Source organism: Phacochoerus africanus, chromosome 15, assembly GCF_016906955.1.
Source record: "Phacochoerus africanus isolate WHEZ1 chromosome 15, ROS_Pafr_v1, whole genome shotgun sequence".
In the NCBI taxonomy this organism is placed as follows: Eukaryota; Metazoa; Chordata; class Mammalia; order Artiodactyla; family Suidae; genus Phacochoerus; species Phacochoerus africanus.
In genome coordinates this window covers 126,479,693-126,496,950 of record NC_062558.1, presented here as the reverse complement: position 1 = coordinate 126,496,950, position 17,258 = coordinate 126,479,693, and the positions used below count along the sequence as shown (strand labels likewise).

At 39.8% G+C, this 17,258-nt stretch overlaps 1 protein-coding gene across 1 annotated transcript in view; it reads right to left on the bottom strand.

Annotated features, from left to right (window-relative positions):
* Nucleotides 1–12,127: 12,127 nt before the first annotated feature.
* ATRNL1 (attractin like 1) overlaps nucleotides 12,128–17,258 on the bottom strand; it is a 765,538-nt gene continuing 760,407 nt past the window's right edge. Inside the window, exon 29 of the mRNA XM_047760605.1 lies at nucleotides 12,128–14,726. Coding sequence (XP_047616561.1) covers nucleotides 14,602–14,726 — 125 coding nt within the window. The 3' untranslated portion in view covers nucleotides 12,128–14,601. The remainder of the gene's footprint in view (nucleotides 14,727–17,258) is intronic.

The following is a 17,258-nucleotide window of genomic DNA, read 5'->3' as shown; positions in this document are numbered from 1 at the left end:
TTGAAAGTTGGCCGCCCCAAATTATTTCCAACCATCTCTTCAGGAGGCTAAAGGGCATTAACATTCCTCTCTCTGTTCGCCAGCAGTTCTTTAGATAGAATCTGTTGATGCTCAAATAATTTATTAATTCTCCACCTCTCATTTTATCATCAGCATCTGCATAGAAAGAATGTCCCCTTCAAGGCAGTGAAGTTTCGGCATGCAGCTGAAACAATGAAGTCACAACGTGTTGTCCTTTGGGTAGAAATTAAGCTTCCCTGAGAAATAAAATAAGAATTGAATATTTTGGTGGTGGTGAATAAAGAATATTTGAAGTAGGTACACCTCAAAGGCTCTCTGTTACAAAAGATAATGAAAATGGCCGAGAAGGCTGCAATACCCATTCCTTTCAAGGTGAAATTGTGCCAATCCAAAGTGGAACCAGAGCAGGCCGAAATCACCGAATAAAAACCTGGACCTTGTAAGTGCCACGCCTGTGAAAGTCTGTGTACCATTTCAGGAACATGCATTTCTTGTGAAGCTGACCGAATCTGACGGGTTCGAACACAGCCTTCTCAGAGCTGAGTCGTGAACACTTAAGGCACAGTAACCCAAGCAAGCACGATAGCATGGTTGCCGCGTAAGGATTCATGGAGAACTACCCAGTATGTTCTGAGATGGTCCTTTGTGAGACAAATGAGAAAACTGAGACAGAGAAAAAGTGAAGTAGCCTGACTAGTTCCATGAACACGCTTTAACCGGCAAGTGCCATGTATCAGTTTCTGTTACTGTGGGACCCGTATGAAGAAAAGCCTTCTAAACTTAGATGGCATTCATGATAGCAACACTAAATAGAGCTCTACGGAAGAACTGTTATGCCTGCCATAGCAACTTGTAACATGATTTGACCCGATACAAATCTAGGGCATAGAATATAATGTTATATATGCATATTATATATATATAATTTTTCTTATGATTCAACACTTTAATTCCTCAAGGGCACAGCTCAATTGCGGGAGGCCAGGTGGATGGCCCCTAAACGAAAGCCTACAGCCCTTCATGTTCATGATTCAAGGGCACAGCCACCCCCACCAGAAACACACACTCACACACACTCACCCCTGTACCCATGGACTCAGTCCAAGGTCTCTGGAACTGGCCCAGGGTCCCTCTGCCTTCATGGTATAGAAGAGCTTAGAACCAAGTGCTTAGAATCCTAGGAAGAGTTGGGTGCGCAATGGCGTAAGATTGAATCTAGAAAGAGATTCTGTTCAGTAAAAGGTGTGGAGAGAGGAGAGGAAGGTGGTGTGCTGAACACTATCCAGATGGACAAGTGAGTCACTGCAAGGGCCTGACCCTCTTCTGATGACTTGTTGTGCTGGGCTTCGATGAATATCCCAACTATAGTCTAGAGATTTGAAAATCCCTCCCCAAAATACGATCACATCAAGATGTAACTTGTAATTGCAAAGTCACATTCGATTAGATCACTGGCACTTGTGTGACCCAATGATATGACATGATTAGGTCTGAGGCCAGCCCATGGACATGCACGATGATTGTGTGATTAACTAGGCCGACTCCCAGACTCACAGGCACAGTGGGTCAGGGGCATCAGAAAGTCTGCCTGGAGCTGGGTAGAATTAGAGCTAGTTTTTACGAGAACTCTAAATATCCCTTCAATTAAAAACGTTTCTGTCATTAGATACTTTAGTAAGGGAATGATGGTTGGACTTTCTGACGTCATTTTCCCTGCCATTGTCTGAAGGTTGTGTGTTTTTTTTTTTTTTGTCTTTTGTCTTTTTTTTTTTGTTGTTGTTGTTGTTGTTGCTATTTCTTGGGCCGCTCCCTCGGCATATGGAGGTTCCCAGGCTAGGGGTTGAATCGGAGCTGTAGCCACCGGCCTACACCAGAGCCACAGCAACGCGGGAGCCGCGTCTGCAACCTACACCACAGCTCACGGCAACGCCGGATCGTTAACCCACTGAGCAAGGGCAGGGACCGAACCCGCAACCTCATGGTTCCTAGTCGGATTCGTTAACCACTGCGCCACAACGGGAACTCCTGAAGGTTGTGTGTTAATTAAGCACCAGCAGGTTTGGGGGAAGCAGCCCTTTGCAATAGATTCTTTCCTGTACCTGCCTCTTGAGCTTGGGCAGGTTAATATGCTAAGTCTTTGTTTTCTCATCCGTAGAACGGGGATTCTAATATTCCTTTCTTATTGGCTGTAAGAAGACTAAATAACACACAGAGTGCCTGGCACATATAAGGTGCTATTAACTATTTGAAAGGTCAGGTGATAGATGTCAAAACAGAATCATCTTCAAGAAGTTGATTCCATACTTACTGCTTAACTTTAATGGCAAATGTAAATGCAATTAAATAACCATTCATTCCCATCCATGAGAACCTAGTCCCCCCAACCCTCCAACTGCCTTATGATCTGGGAGTCAGAAAAATGCCACAGCATGGATGGAACCAAAGCAAATCATGATTGAACTTAGCGCACCATGTGGGATAATTATACAGCTGAGAGACACACTGGGCCAATTCGTGACCCACGAACATAATGATGCCACATGTCAGGGAAAGCTGAGCGAACAAGGTCAGCCTGTGCAGTGGGCGGGCACTTGGCCCAGACGGAGGCTTTCCGAATGGGCCTCCCTCCAAAACTCTATACGGGCAATTTTAACGCCACTATGGAAAAGGAAAAAGAATTGGGTCCTTACGCAGAGTTCCCCCAACTTGTATGTTGAGTTAATTGGAGCCCTTATTCAAAACATGGATACTCAACAGAGCCCCAGATCATTCTTATTATCAGCACGGCTGGAAAACATCATCCTGGTCTAGCTTTTTACGAGCCAGTCTGGCTTCTGGCGTTACCCATTAGCGCAGGCATACTAAATTGTTATTTTCACTTAAAGGTTTGTTTTCAAATATTTGTCATGCCAGCAAAGCCCTCCAGTGATCTCCATGAATTCAAATGTAGGCAACTCATGTCATCTCTCGGTCTGGGTTCACGTTCACCACTTCGCTCCCGCCCAACTGATCCAGAAATTCACCCAGAGTCCACCTCAGAGACACACAAGGCTCACCTACTTTCTGGCAGAGACCCTCTGAAAAACACAGTGGAATATATGAGGGATACAAAGGCATCCAAACCGTGGCTACCTCCTTCTGACTGATTTGTTTATAACAGGAGTTCTTCTCAATGTGGGATCCCCAGCTCCAGCCTCAGCATCACCTGAGAACTTGTTAGAAGTGGAAATCTCAACTTTCATCCTACAACATCTGAATCAGAAACTTTAGGAGTGGGCCCCAGCAATCTAGTTTAATAAGCCCTCCAGGTGATTCTGAAGTACTCTAAAAGTCTGAGAACCACCGGTTTAAAAAATGCTGATGGAAGAAAATATGAGAAAAAGAGAGTATATGTATGTATGACTGGGTCACTTTGCCATAAGCAGAAATTGGCACGACATTGTAAATCAACTATTCTTTCAGAAAAAAAAAAAGTTTTCTTTCCCACTTATTTCAACACAGTGAACCCAGTAAGTATTTAGCTAGTTAGGCTTCTCAAGCATTTCTTGAGATTTTTCTATATTCAGTTAGAGGAAGGAAAAAGAAAGTGCACCTCATTTCACATGATTGACATTCCTGTAAAGTAGCCTTGATCTGAAGACATCAGAATGAGATGATCAGAACATGATCATTAGAAAAGAAAGGCAGTATTTTAATTGCATTACTTTGAGTATTTACTTTCATAAGCCATAATCACCTGATGAAGTCATTTTTTATATAAACTATGGTCTAATCATACTGTAATGTCTCTTCAAGGTGCAACGTCTACATAACCTTTGAGTGTTTCTATGTACGTAATGCAGTGCAATTCAGCAGCTCAAATTGTGAACAGCCATTCAGGACAGTCGTCCAAGGCATGAAAAGAATTTTTAAACCTAATGCTCATGTATGACTCAACAGCTATTAGTCTTTTGCTAAATATATGTAAATATACTCCTACATAAACATGCGCTCCATTTACAAGGGTATATAATAAACAAGAGTATGAGATGTATGTATCAATACATCCTATTACAGAGAGAGAAATGAAGTTTGTAAATAAATAGGCTTTAAATGGGAGAAAAAGTCCATGAAATAGACAAATATATAGGGAAAATTGTATTATGTAATACAATATACTCTATTTACTAATTCTCGCATTGATTTATAAAACTCAAAAGAACCAAGTTAAATGAACAGGAATCGAAAGCGCATGATGGCTGCGTCCCTCATAGCATTTAAATCTCTTCCACTTGATTAAAAATTCCTAGTTCCTCTTCACTGAATTGTTTGGAGTTTTTGAGCAGCCTCTGCCCTGATTAAAACAAATTAGCATCAAAGATCCCCTGTTGAATGAGAAATCATTAATTGAGAAACATGCAATGCTCCTTAATTACCTTTAGAACAGTGAGAGAACAAATAATCTCAGGTTCCAGAGGGGCCTGCCTGCTCTGCACTGTGGATTCATTTCATGTAGCTGCTGGAATAAAACTCAAGTTGCAAACACTATTGGGGAATATCAATGTGAGCCTCAGTAAACACACTGTCGACTGTTTATCTAAAAGAAAAATATCCAAATAATGGCTAAGAAAGAAGAGAGGAAAATGTTTTAGTTTATTATCTTGCTGAGAGCTTTAAAAATGTTTTGCGTAGGCCAGTGCTGATGAGAAATAATGTGAGCTGTTCTTTCTGATACAAAAATTGAAGGCTTTGTGCAAAATACTTCATTTATGTAATGCCCTGCTAAAATGTCAGATGCTTATGTATAGATGAGGGACCTTATCCTGCAAGGGCAGAACAGAAGGCACCAAGGGGTTAAACTTCACAAAATCCAGCTACAAAAGGAAATTCAAATTGTGAGACTGCACCTTAGTCATTTGTTCCTTTCTATGCGGATATAATAGTTACAGCAGTTTCTGTAGGTCTACAGTGAGATAGGATGGGTACTTCTATCCACCTTCAAAATCTAGAAAAAGCACTGAATGGTAACCCATGGGAATATCATTAGGAAATCAAATTGTTGTAGGTGTTAGGACAATGCAAAGGATATTACCCAAGGCTTGCACACAGTGCCATCTGGATAGCCTTCTGATAGCAGCAGTGGGCTGGGACTGGATCTGAAGTTCTGAAAACTCTGTTTTTCATAAACACCCTGGAAGGAAGGAAGCACGGTGAGACCTTGTCATTAGCTGAGGATAGAGTCTTGGTTTTATTCTTTCCCCAGATTTCCATTTTAACCATTAGATCATGAGTCCATAGCCTTTGAAAAAAACTGACAGAATTGATTCAGCCACCTCTATTTCCTTGGATATCTTTGGTTCAGATATAGTTTACAGACTGGTTCACATAACATAAAGCACAAAACATCCAAATGATGATGCCATTTTGAATTGATATTAATGGGGTTAAGACCCAATTCTGAATTTGCATTTAATTTTAGTGACATGAATGGACTTGTTTTACAAGTGGAAATAAGCTTTATACCAACAGTTAGAGATTTCAAACTTTGTAGAAATCACTAATTATCATTCTTTGTGTTCTATTCCACCAAAATTAAAACTTTGACATTGCCATAATCTTTGTAAATGTTGTAATAATCCCTTTAGAGACTACATCGTAAGGGCAATTATCAAGACTACATTAAGAATATCTTCACAGGGAGTTCCATTGTGGTTCAGTGGTAACAAACCCGATTAGTATCCATGAGGATGACGGTTCAATCCCTGATCTCGTTCAGTGGGTTAAGGATCCGGCATTGCAGTGGGCTCTGGTGTAGATTGCAGATATGGCTCAGGTCTGGAGTTGCTGTGGCTGTGGTGTAGACCAGCAAGCTACAGCTCCAATTGGACCAGTAGCCTGGAAACTTCCATGTGCCACAGGTACGGCCCTAAAAAGATCAAAAAGAAAATATATCTATACAAATTAATTTGCACCAAAAGAGAGAGGAAGTGAAAGAGAGAGAGAGTAAGAGAGAGAGAGGCTATCATTAACTACTAATGGAGTCTGAAAGGATATAAGCGTGCTTATTCCATTTTGAAACAGTTAAAAAAATGCTATTTTTTTTCCTCAAGGGATTTCCATGGAGGTATATTCTTTCTTTGGGCATTCCACTTTTAAGGTAAAATAATTCTCAATTCACTAATGTGTAAAACCCATATGATTTATACATGCTATAAAGTAAGAATTACTAATGAAAAGTCAATCACATAACCATCTTCTAAATATGGTTTAGAAAAGGAAAATCTTGCCACTAAAACATTGACTATTACTTATAAAAACATAAACAGGACATCCTTATATGTCTTTACAAACTTCTGGTTTTTAAAGCTCATCATAGAAACTGCCTCCTGAGAAACAAAATGCTATTTGGTATTTTTCCCTTACAGAAAGATTGTTTCTTTAATAGCTAACAACAGAATTTTTGCATGGGAAGGTCAAATTGGAGCTGTCACTTCAGAAATCAGCAAGGAGTGGATTCAGAGTTTGTTTCCTCTTCCAACTAGTTCATCTGCACATAAATGTTCAGAAGCTGATGTTCTTTTATCCTCATGGGGCAATGAGCTTCAAATGAACCTGGAGTTCTAACTCTCAGCAGGGAATAGTCCTGATAGTAGGAGATCCCATTTGCCATTATCTATTTGTGTTGCAAGGTAATTCATTTTGGGTTGAGATCAAATTGTTTTAAGCTGAGCTGGTATTTTTATTGGTGTCCTTCCAGCCAGCCTTCCTGGTAAGAACCGTCGTTATTTCTAACAAGCTGACCTAAAGGAAAAGATTATTTCTGCCAGTGTGCATTGTCACAAGGGAACAAAGACGTGCAAGACCTATTTTACGTTAGTTACTTATTTTTAAAGCATTGATAGAGGTATGAGAGTGGTAGTCTGCTCTTGGGGGAAATCAGCTGACTAGTTGATGAAGGGTCAGGAAAAATGGGTGATGATGGGAACATCTAAAACAATCTGTTAGTATTTGCTGTAAAATTACCATTTAAAGTTGAGGAAGGTAATATTTGCAAAACGTAATAGATACCGTAAAAATACTGAAAAGCTCAACTCCAAACTGCCAAGTAACATATATCATTGGTTTCTATTGCTATTTAATTATTTGAGAAATTTGGCATATATATATAAATATATATACACATATACACACACTTTAGTGTTAAAAAGACTCGAGAAAAGGGAGTTCCTTTTGTGGCTCAGTGGTTAACAAACCTGACTAGGATCCATGAGGATGCGGGTTCGATCCCTGGCCTCACTCACTGGGTTAAGGATCTGGAGTTGCCGTGAGCTATGGTGTAGGTTGCACATGAAGCTTGGTTTCCACATTGCTGCGGCTGTGGCATAGCCCTGCAGCTGTAGCTCTGATTTGACCCCTAGCTTGGGAACTTCTGTATGCCACGAGTGAGGCCCCTAAAAAAAAAAAATGCAGAAATAAAAGATTCAAAAAAAGAATTGTTAGCCCATGATTCCCTGAGTTTAACTTTGAATCTTTTCATAGTAAAAGGATAAAACATCTAATTCTGATCCACTTCCCATTTCAACAACATAAACTGATCACAACACCTAGGTAAGATAGGTGCGTATTTTTGTTCCCCAGATGGCATAAAAATGGTTTAGACAATTGGCCCAAGGCATTTTAAAAAGTCGGCATTTGAGTTCACATTAAAACTCGTGTGAGTTCCCTTTGTGGCTCACCAGGTTAAGAACCTGACATAGTGTCTGTGAGGACACAGGTTTGATCCCTGGCCTCTCTCAGTGGGTTAAGGATCTGGGGTTCCTGCAGTCGGCAGAGGTGCATATGCTACAGGTGTGGCCTTAAAAAGAAAAAAAAAACCATGGAGTGTATTTTGACACAGAACCTATTCTAAGATAACTTACACATCACTGAAAAGCACAAAGTTTAAGACATATTTCAGCAACAGGGGTTAGAGCAGGACAAGGAGCCATTACAAGACTTTCCTCATGAATGCCATTTTCCTGGGTGGATTTTTTAGAGTGGGATCTCCTATCTGCTGCTTTAACGAGGCTTATGCTTAAACAGCTATCTTGCCTGAGTGAAAATATCACTTCTGCCAAAAATAAAATTGGTGAAATCTTCAGATGGTGAGTAGAATACAGTAGACTATCTGCAAGGGTTTGGTTTCTTGTTCAGTTAGGACTGCTCCATGATCAAGCCTTGTACAGAGGAGAATTATTTCCTCAACAAAGGGTGGGAGCCCTAGAAAGCAGACAGGATAGAGTTGGGGAGAGGGGCGCAGTCCACAAAATCTCACCCCAAATCTAATGTAGTCTCATATTGATTGATTGATAGTCTTTTTAGGGCTGCAGCTCCAGCATATGGAGGTTCCCAGGCTAGGAGCTGAATTGGAGCTGTAGCCAGCCTACACCACAGCCACAGCAACACCCAATCTGAGCCTCATCTGCAACCTACACCACAGCTCATGGCAACACCAGATCCTTAACCCACTGAGTGAGGCCAGGGATCCAACCCGCATTCTTATAGATACTAGTTGGGCTCATTACTGCTGTGCCACAATGGGAACTCCTGTGGTCTCATATTGAGAAAGCAAAATAATAATACTTGCTGTTTTCATTTGAGGGATGAGAGAAAGCAAAGCTCAACACAATTTCTCGGCTGCTATGACTGTGTCAGGCATCATAATGCTAAACAAGTAGGGAAGCCCATTAGAATTTGGAGCGGGAGCTGTATGTGTATCAGACAGGCCTCAGATTAGAGCTGAAAGAATGCTTACCCCTCAGTTCAGCCACTCCAGGTGACTTCTATGAGAAAATATTTTTAGAGAAAAATCAGTTTTATGTTGAAATCTTCAAATCTCCTGATAACCGCTGATCCACCATCAAAAAGCTGAAAGAGGAGTATGTGCTAGGCTCAGCGATTCAGAGGAGCTGCTGCTTTTGGTTGTGAGAGAAAGTTGCTCCAGGAGTTAACTCTGAGCTCCGCCTGCTTCAGGCACAGCTGCCTCTGGGCCCTGCCCCCCAACTTTTCTCCCTTTTCTAAAGGCTTCTGCGACATGCTAGCCAGGATAGGCGTGTTTCTCTGGGCAGTGTGGTCCTCTTCCCTGGCCTGACTTCTGGGAGGTGTGGTGTAGAGCTGCTGGGGAGCAGAAGTCTGCCCATTTACCCCCTAGAGCACAGGCAGGGCCAACCTCAGGGTTAGGCCGCAGGTCAGGAGGCAGAGGGTCTACCTGAGGCCCTGAGCACAGGAGGGGTCACAGATGCTTGGTCCTCCTGTGGAGGTTGGAGAGAGGAGAGGTGTTCGGATCTGTCTTGGTGGTACCTTCTCAGTGACTCCGAACTGAGGCCTAGAAGAGTAGTGGCACTGATGTAGGCCAGGATCCAGAAGACATGAGGACTAAACCCAACGCTTACCAAAGAATAAGCAGACTTGCAGCAAACTCCTCAGCTGTGCCATGGCCGTACCAATCTCAGAAAGAGGACCTTTATTGCAAGTAAGAACGATTTATGTGAACACAGAATACATGGTCGGGGCAGAGACCCTTAGTTATAGCTGGAATCCTGGCCACTCAGGTTATTATGAGTTTTGCTTCCATTCTCAGGGACATTCAGAGTGTTCAGTATGTAATTCAAAGAGTACATGTAGAGGAGTTTCCTTGTGGCTTAGCAGGTTAAGGATCCGGTGTTGTCATTGCTGTGGCTTTGGTTATAGCTGTGGCATGGGTTATATCCCAGGCCCGGAAACTTCTGCATGCTGTGGGCACAGCCAAAAAAAAAAAAAAAAAAAAAAAGGAAATGTAAAAAAGACCAGCAAAAATCAAGTGAAAAGGGAAAGAGAGAGAAAAATGGTTTTTGAATATGGAATTCAATAACTAAATTTTATAACCAAGTCTAAAATGGCAGGTGGTGGCTTTTCCAGGTGGTGAGTGCCTTTTCCTGTATGATCTTGGAAGGGTTAAAAAAACTACATAACAAAACTGCACTTGGCAATGGGGGTTGGAAGATCCAATGTTTTTATTCAGTAACTAAACTCCTGATGAATGGCATACTATATCATAAAATGTTGGCTTTTTAAAGCAGGTTTGAACTTTTACACAATCTGTTTTAACACTGGCATGCACACCTGTATACATATATACTAAGATGGTTCTAATTCTTAATTTAAGAAATTTGATAAAACTAAAATGTTAAATGTACACTATAATGAAAACACTGCTATAACACCAACCAGATGGCTTGTATTCCTTGGAAAATTATTTAAAGCATTTTGACTTAGAGGGATAGATTTATTATTTAAAGAAATTCTTCAAACTCTAAATAAAGGCAGCTCTTTGGCCCAGTGCACTGTCTCCTTAGTTTGCCTAATCATAAGAACCACTGGGGTGCTTATTAAGCATTTGAACCTTCAGGGCCCAAACTGGTCCTTCTGCATCTTAATCTCTAGAGCCAAGATAGGGATGGATCCTCACTCATCCAGGTAATTCTTAGGATCAAGTAAGTTCCAAACTCAGTTTTGTAAAGTAGCAAATGGGCCTTGGAAGTTGGTTTTTTTTAAAGTCTATGAAGGTAGAATTAGTTCCTTCGAACAGTTTTAATTTTTAAAAACCTTTTATATAAAACACTTTCAAATCATAGTTTTACGTTCAATGAGAAAAAAATGTACCACGTATGACGAGCAAATGTAAGGATTGGCTCCTGCTTGCCAAATTTGAACATGAAAGTGATAATTGATGTTCCTATCTAAATGTCACCAAGCAGTAATTTAAAAAAAGCTTTTACTAAAACTGTATATATTTTGAAAGCATCAAAGCCACTATTGACCCAAATATCAAAGCAGTTTTTTTTTTTTTAAATCTCTACATCCCAGAAATAGAGGAAGTTAAGGTTTTACAAAATCTTCATTTGCAAAAACCTACTTGCCTTTTTACCTATGGTGAAAAGATAAATGAAAAATTAGTAGATGGATTCATAAAACAATTGGTAGAAAGAGTGTCCCAGTGGCCCCACGATTGTTAATACTATTGCACTGAAGGCCCGAGGTGGAAGCTTTATACTTATTATCTTCTGGGCACCACTACCTCCCCTCACAGATGCAAAATCTAAGGCTTCCAAAGGTTAAAACTTGCCCAGCACCACACAGCTCACAGCTGGTCCCAACATCTGTTCTCAGGCCCATCCACCAGCCTGCACTCTAACTGACCCTGGAATAACACAGCAGCCGTAGGGCCACTACTGTCTTACTGGAACCCAAAGAAAATGAGATGGGAAGCAGAGCAAGTATCAATTACAGGTTGAAATATTTTCTAGTTCAAGTTTTCCTATTAAACATAACACAATAGTATATGGCATACATTTTCCTTTTGTGTGTATTGCTAAAACAAATTTTCATTGAAAAACAACTACAAAAATTCCAAACTAAATTCCAGACTAAATTGATCTGTAAGCATGTGCATCTTTCTCAACAAGCATTCGCACCTAGATGCAACTAGAGATTATCATCGTAAGTGAAGTAGGTCAGGAAGAGAAGGACAAATACCATATGATATCACTCACATGTGGAATCTAAAATATGGCACGAATGAGCCTATCTACAAAACAGAAACAGACTCACAAACATGGAGAATAGACTGTGGTTGCAAAGGGGGGATGGGAAAGGGAGTGGGATGGATAGGGAGTTTGGGGTTAATAGGTGCAAACCATCACATTTCGAATGGACAAGGTCCTACTGTATAGCTCAGGGAACTATAGCCAATCACCAGGGATAGACTGTGATGGAAAATAACATTCCAAATTGTCCAAAGAGTGTCCTTGGGTCGGTTTTTAAAACCCCATTCTATTTAACAGAAACTTTTCATATATGGAAGAATAAGAAACCCTGACATTAAAAAAACATTTTAAAAATCATTCTAAACTGAGATGTACAGAATTCCATTAAGATACATTTTCATGAGAATCGGTCATTTAATGCCTAACTTCTTGAAGAGTACTTGCAGATGCCTGTGGTTTGATTTAAAAAAAAAAAAAAGCTTCCAAATTGAAAGTGTTTGGGATGTGGGGGGGGGGGCGGGGGAAGAACAGGACACAGATTCAAAGCGACTATCCCTAAGGCCTTTTCAATCCATTTCACCTGAGGGTGAAGAGTTTTTATTGCCATAAAACGCTTTGAAATGTCAAGAAGATACTGCATAATTAGTCTCAATGTTGGCAATACTTGGCCCAGAAAGGTAGAGTATGACTTTAAATTAACATTGCATTTTGTCCCATAATTCTCTAAAATTAAAAATTTCAAATTTTAAGACCCCGATGGGATTCGAGGTGGATGAGGCCTGACAATCTTTTCAGAGTAAAACTGTTTGCTTATTAGCCTCTCTAAAAATACAGCTGAACCAGATTTTACACACAACTCTGTATGGTTTTGTGTTTTTGTTATATATGCTTTCTCTCATGACAGTTAGTAGAGAATTAAACAAATGGGGCAATCACTTTATTTTTAAATGATTATATTTTTATACTCACCAGTTTAGTCAATTTTTTTTTCCAGGAGAAAAAAAAATCAACATTTAAGGGGCCTCCAAAGAAGCTAATAAAATTACTTGATTCTTTTCAGGAGACATTTATAATCTTTGCTCACTTTTTTTTTTTGAGAGAGAGAAAATATCATAGGGAAGTACAAATAGCCAACTCCACTCCCACCACCACCCCCCGAAAAATCCCCCATAGGCTATCAATAAAATTGTTCTAAGAATTAGTCTTATTTTTAATGCATGGAAAATAGCAAAATTATCATGCCAACATGAGGAATATATACTATAATTCATAAATGCCTAATTATCAAAACAATGACAGAGTCATGGTTAAGATGCAACCTAGCAAATCTTATATATGATGCAACTACATATCGTATGATCATTCCTGTTATATATTACATTTGTTCCTCATCAAATTAAGCTGACTATGTATAAATGGCATTGTGAAATAAACATTTAATATCACAATAGGGTCATATCCCGCTACTGCACAACCATAGCATGCAAGTAACTATGCATTAGCTGTAAACAGTAAAAGTGTCAATACCTTCCAGAAGTCCAAAGAACATGATAAGTACATAGATAGTACTAAATGTCAATTACATTTAAATGACCTTCATATTGAACCAAACTAGATTGTACAAAGCAGCAGTGGAGATCTCTGTGACTGCTCTCTGCATGTATTCTGTAGTCACCCTGAAGTTAAGAAACTGCAGTTTCAACCAAGGTCTGTTCATCTATGGAGTTCTAGTGAACTGCTGTCAAAATCTAGGACACAAATGATTCTATGCTCCAATGTGAAAATTTTTTCTCTATCATTTTTCCTTTCTGCCATAGTTCAGCTTTTTGAATCATTAAGAATTTGCTGAACGGGGGCTACAACAAACTCATTTCATTTCTTAAACTGGAGACTTTCTGTCATAACAGCAAGATGCTCATGTCAGAAACAGGAATACTGAAGACGCCTGCCAACAAAGGCTCTTCTCTATTTGTACTCTAAGTGAAATAGGTGGCAGGAAGGAACTTGGGTTGTATTATGACTTGGAGGAGGTGTTGCCTCTAAAACACTTTTCCTAACGTTTGTAAAAGGTAGATAAAATCTAGCAGCTAGGAGAGGAAGGCCAAGAGAAGAGGGTCTGTCCTTATAAAAATGCAGATGGATCATTTAGGTCTGATCCAATGATTCCCAGGCAATTAAAAAATTACCATATTAGAGGAGAAGCTTGCACACTGTAAAATAACTATTTCAGCTCTCTTCAGGTTCGTGGTATTGGAGGCTGGTTCTGGAAGGAGGGGAGAAATTGATTGCTGGACAGGCTTTTCCATGCTCTATCAGCTCTGATAATGAGTTAGGCAGTTGGCATGGACGACAGCAATGTCCTCTTCACTCAGAATTCTAATAAACCTCCTGTGAAGTTGCACATACCATCCATCCAAATGGACTCATTTTGGTCTGCATTCCAGTTAGGTGGAAAAGAGTCACATTTGCAAACTGAGTTTGGACACGATATGGTCCTGTGAAATATTTAAACACATTACCTACATCCTACTAAATCAAAATCTTGCTTTTACATTTACAGTGAGATAAAACAGCATTTAAAGCCATTGCAATTTTTTCATTTCCTGTTCATATACAGGTGATTTAAGTTTGCTCGTGAGGCAAAAACTGTACAATTCTCATCATTCAGGCATTATAAAATGTCTTTCCTTAAAGTTTTGGGATATAAACAGTTTGGTTTATATGAATTACATATTTTTCATCTGCATTAAGAAACAATATACATCTTTTCCCAGAGCACTTTAATGGTATCTAGGATAAGCCTAAGATAGTCGCAAAAACTGACTTAATCACCTGTGACCATCAATACTGTCACTTTTATAAAACTCATGAACATTCTTTGGCCACGTGGGTCATTGCCCATTTGGAGGGAACTGTATTTGGGCCCTGGGACCATACAGAGATTTGCCTCCATAAAAACTGAGGCCAGAGACCAGCCTTAATGGGAGCTGTTTACAAAGTCAAACATTACAGAACCTTCAGGAGCAGTTTCTGTTTCTCAGACACAAGTTCCTTGACGTGTTGAGAGGTGGTGTTTTCGATTTCGGACTCCTGAAGTCTTGTCTTTACTCTCTGAAGGCTTCTGTTGAGAAATATCTATAAGAGCACTGGCAATTGCAAGGCCTGGAAGAAAAGAAAAAAAGCACTTAAGTGTTTGTTTAGATATTTCTGGGATGGCAACAGTGGTGGCTTAGCATCCTTTTTATGTTGTTTTACATTCAACAATCATTTAGCTGTTATATGGACATTACCAAATAGTTTATCCTTTACTTAAAATTTTTGCTTCTCACCCCAGACATACGAACTTCACACATGAAGAAGAGCAAAGATCTTATGAAATTAATTGACTCTGACGTCAGACAATCAAGTCAGTGTGACAAAACATCACAATCAGTTGTGGCTATGACTCCACACCTTAGGGTCTGTCTGAAAACAAGTTTGTTCTGGATGTACAAGGACTTGTCAGTGTTACTATTGTATGTGTGTGTGTGTGTGTGTGTGTGTGTGTGTGTGTGTGTAACCAAAGTCAGTATATTAAGATTTTTTAAAAATGAAGGCAGCTTTAGGTGAGAGAAAAACTGAATCAATATTGATACATGATTATCCTCTAAAGCCTGTAGTTTACATTAGGTTCACACTGCATTGTTTTGACAAAAGAATAATGTCATATATTCACCATGAAAGTATCATACAGAATAGTTGCACTGCCCTATAAATCCCATGTTTTACCAATTTATCCCTCCTCTTCCCCTGAGCCTCTGGTAATCACTGATCTTTTTAAAATGTCCCCATAGTTTCGCCTTTTCCAGAATGTCATATAGTTGGAATCATATAGTATGTAGCTTTTTCAAATAGTCTTATTTCACTTAGCAATATGCATTTAAGTTCCACTATGTCTTTTGTAGCTCTATGGCTCATTTCTTTTTATTGCTCAATAATATTCCATTGTATGGATGTACTTCAGTTCATTTATCCGTTCCTCTAGCGAAGAACATCTTGATAGCTTCAACATTTTGGCAAATGAATAAAGCTGCCATAAATACCCATGGGCAAGTTTTGGTGTCCACATAAATTTTCAATTCACAAATATGTAGGCATCTAATTGTTGGATCACATGGTAGACCTATGTTTCAGCTTTGTAAAAAACTCCCAAATTGTCTGCCAAAGTGTTTTTGCCATTGTGTATTACAACCAGCAATGAATGAGAGTCCTTGTTGCACCACATCTTTGCCAGAATTTGGTGCTGTCAGTGTTCTGGATTTTAGCCATGTGGCTGTATCTCATGGTTGTTTTACTTGGCAATTCTCTAACACCATTAGATGCTGAGCATCGTTTCATATGCTTATTTGTCATATGTACGTCTTTGGTGAGGTATGCATTTAAATCTTTGGCCCATTTTTAATTTTCTTGTTTGTCTTTTTTTTTTCTTTCTCTTTTTAGGGCTGCATCTGCAGCACATGGAAGTATCCAGGCTAGGGGTCGAATTGGAGTTGCAGCTGCTGGTCTACACCCCAGCCCCAGCAATGCAGGATCTGAGCCATGCCTGTGACCTATGCTATAGCTCATAGCAATGCCAGATCCTTAACCCACTGAGTGAGGCCAGGGATCAAATCCACATCTTCATGGACGATATTCAGCTTTGTAACCCACTGAGCCACAATGGGAACTCCTTGTTTGTTTTCATATTGTTGAGTTTTAAAGAGATTTCTTTTACATTTTAGACATCAGCCCTTTATCAGATATGTGTTTAGCAAGTATTTTCTCTCAGTCTGTGGCCTGTCTTTTCATTCTCTTAAATTGTTCTTAAGACGTAGGAAAGTACCCCAGGGTAGAGTTGTGCTATAAACAAGTCAACATGGAAGAAAGATGATTTGTAGAAATTTAGCTGATAAATGTCTTAAATATAAGAAAAATACCATTAGTATTATCAGCAGAATATCCTACACAAAAGCGGTTCTCCAGCTATCACAATTAGAACATTGTTTTATTACACTGTTTTGTCCATTGATTGGCAGGAACATGTGGTAAGATGTTCAGAGATAGTAAAGCCTTTCCTAAATTTACACAAGCAATGGCTACATCAGATATTTTAAGGCTACCTATGAAATCATTTTAGTTTCCTTTGAGTCCGATATAAGTTTTGGGTAAAATAAAATGTGCCAAATCACCGCACTAGCACATGAGGCCAGACTGACTGCTTTAAGAAGAGGTCACCAATTTCCCTTCCACAAGGTCTTGGAGACCTGACTCTGAATTGAGCTGAACCAGCTGAGCTCTCACAGACGTCTTTTCAATGTACAGTTCTCGGTAGAAGGCCTCACTTTTGGCTCTTATCCTACGCAAAGTGTCATTGAGTTTGTTTTATTCCTGTATGTCAATTTATCCTAAGCAAGCCTCAAATAGGGCCCAGCAAGAATGAAACTCCAGAGATTTATGAACAGAGAGAAATGCCAACCAGGGGAAATGGACACCCTATGAGGAAGGTCAACTAGCCTATAGAGCATCATGGACGTCAAGGGAGGGCAAGGTTCAAGGAGCCTGCAAAAAGCACCAAAGGGGCAACAGGTGAGGCTTGCCACAGAGGTCCTTGGATTTCCTCAAGGAAGATTCTGGCGACCCTGAGTCATTTCCATACTTAATGGAGGATGGAAGCCT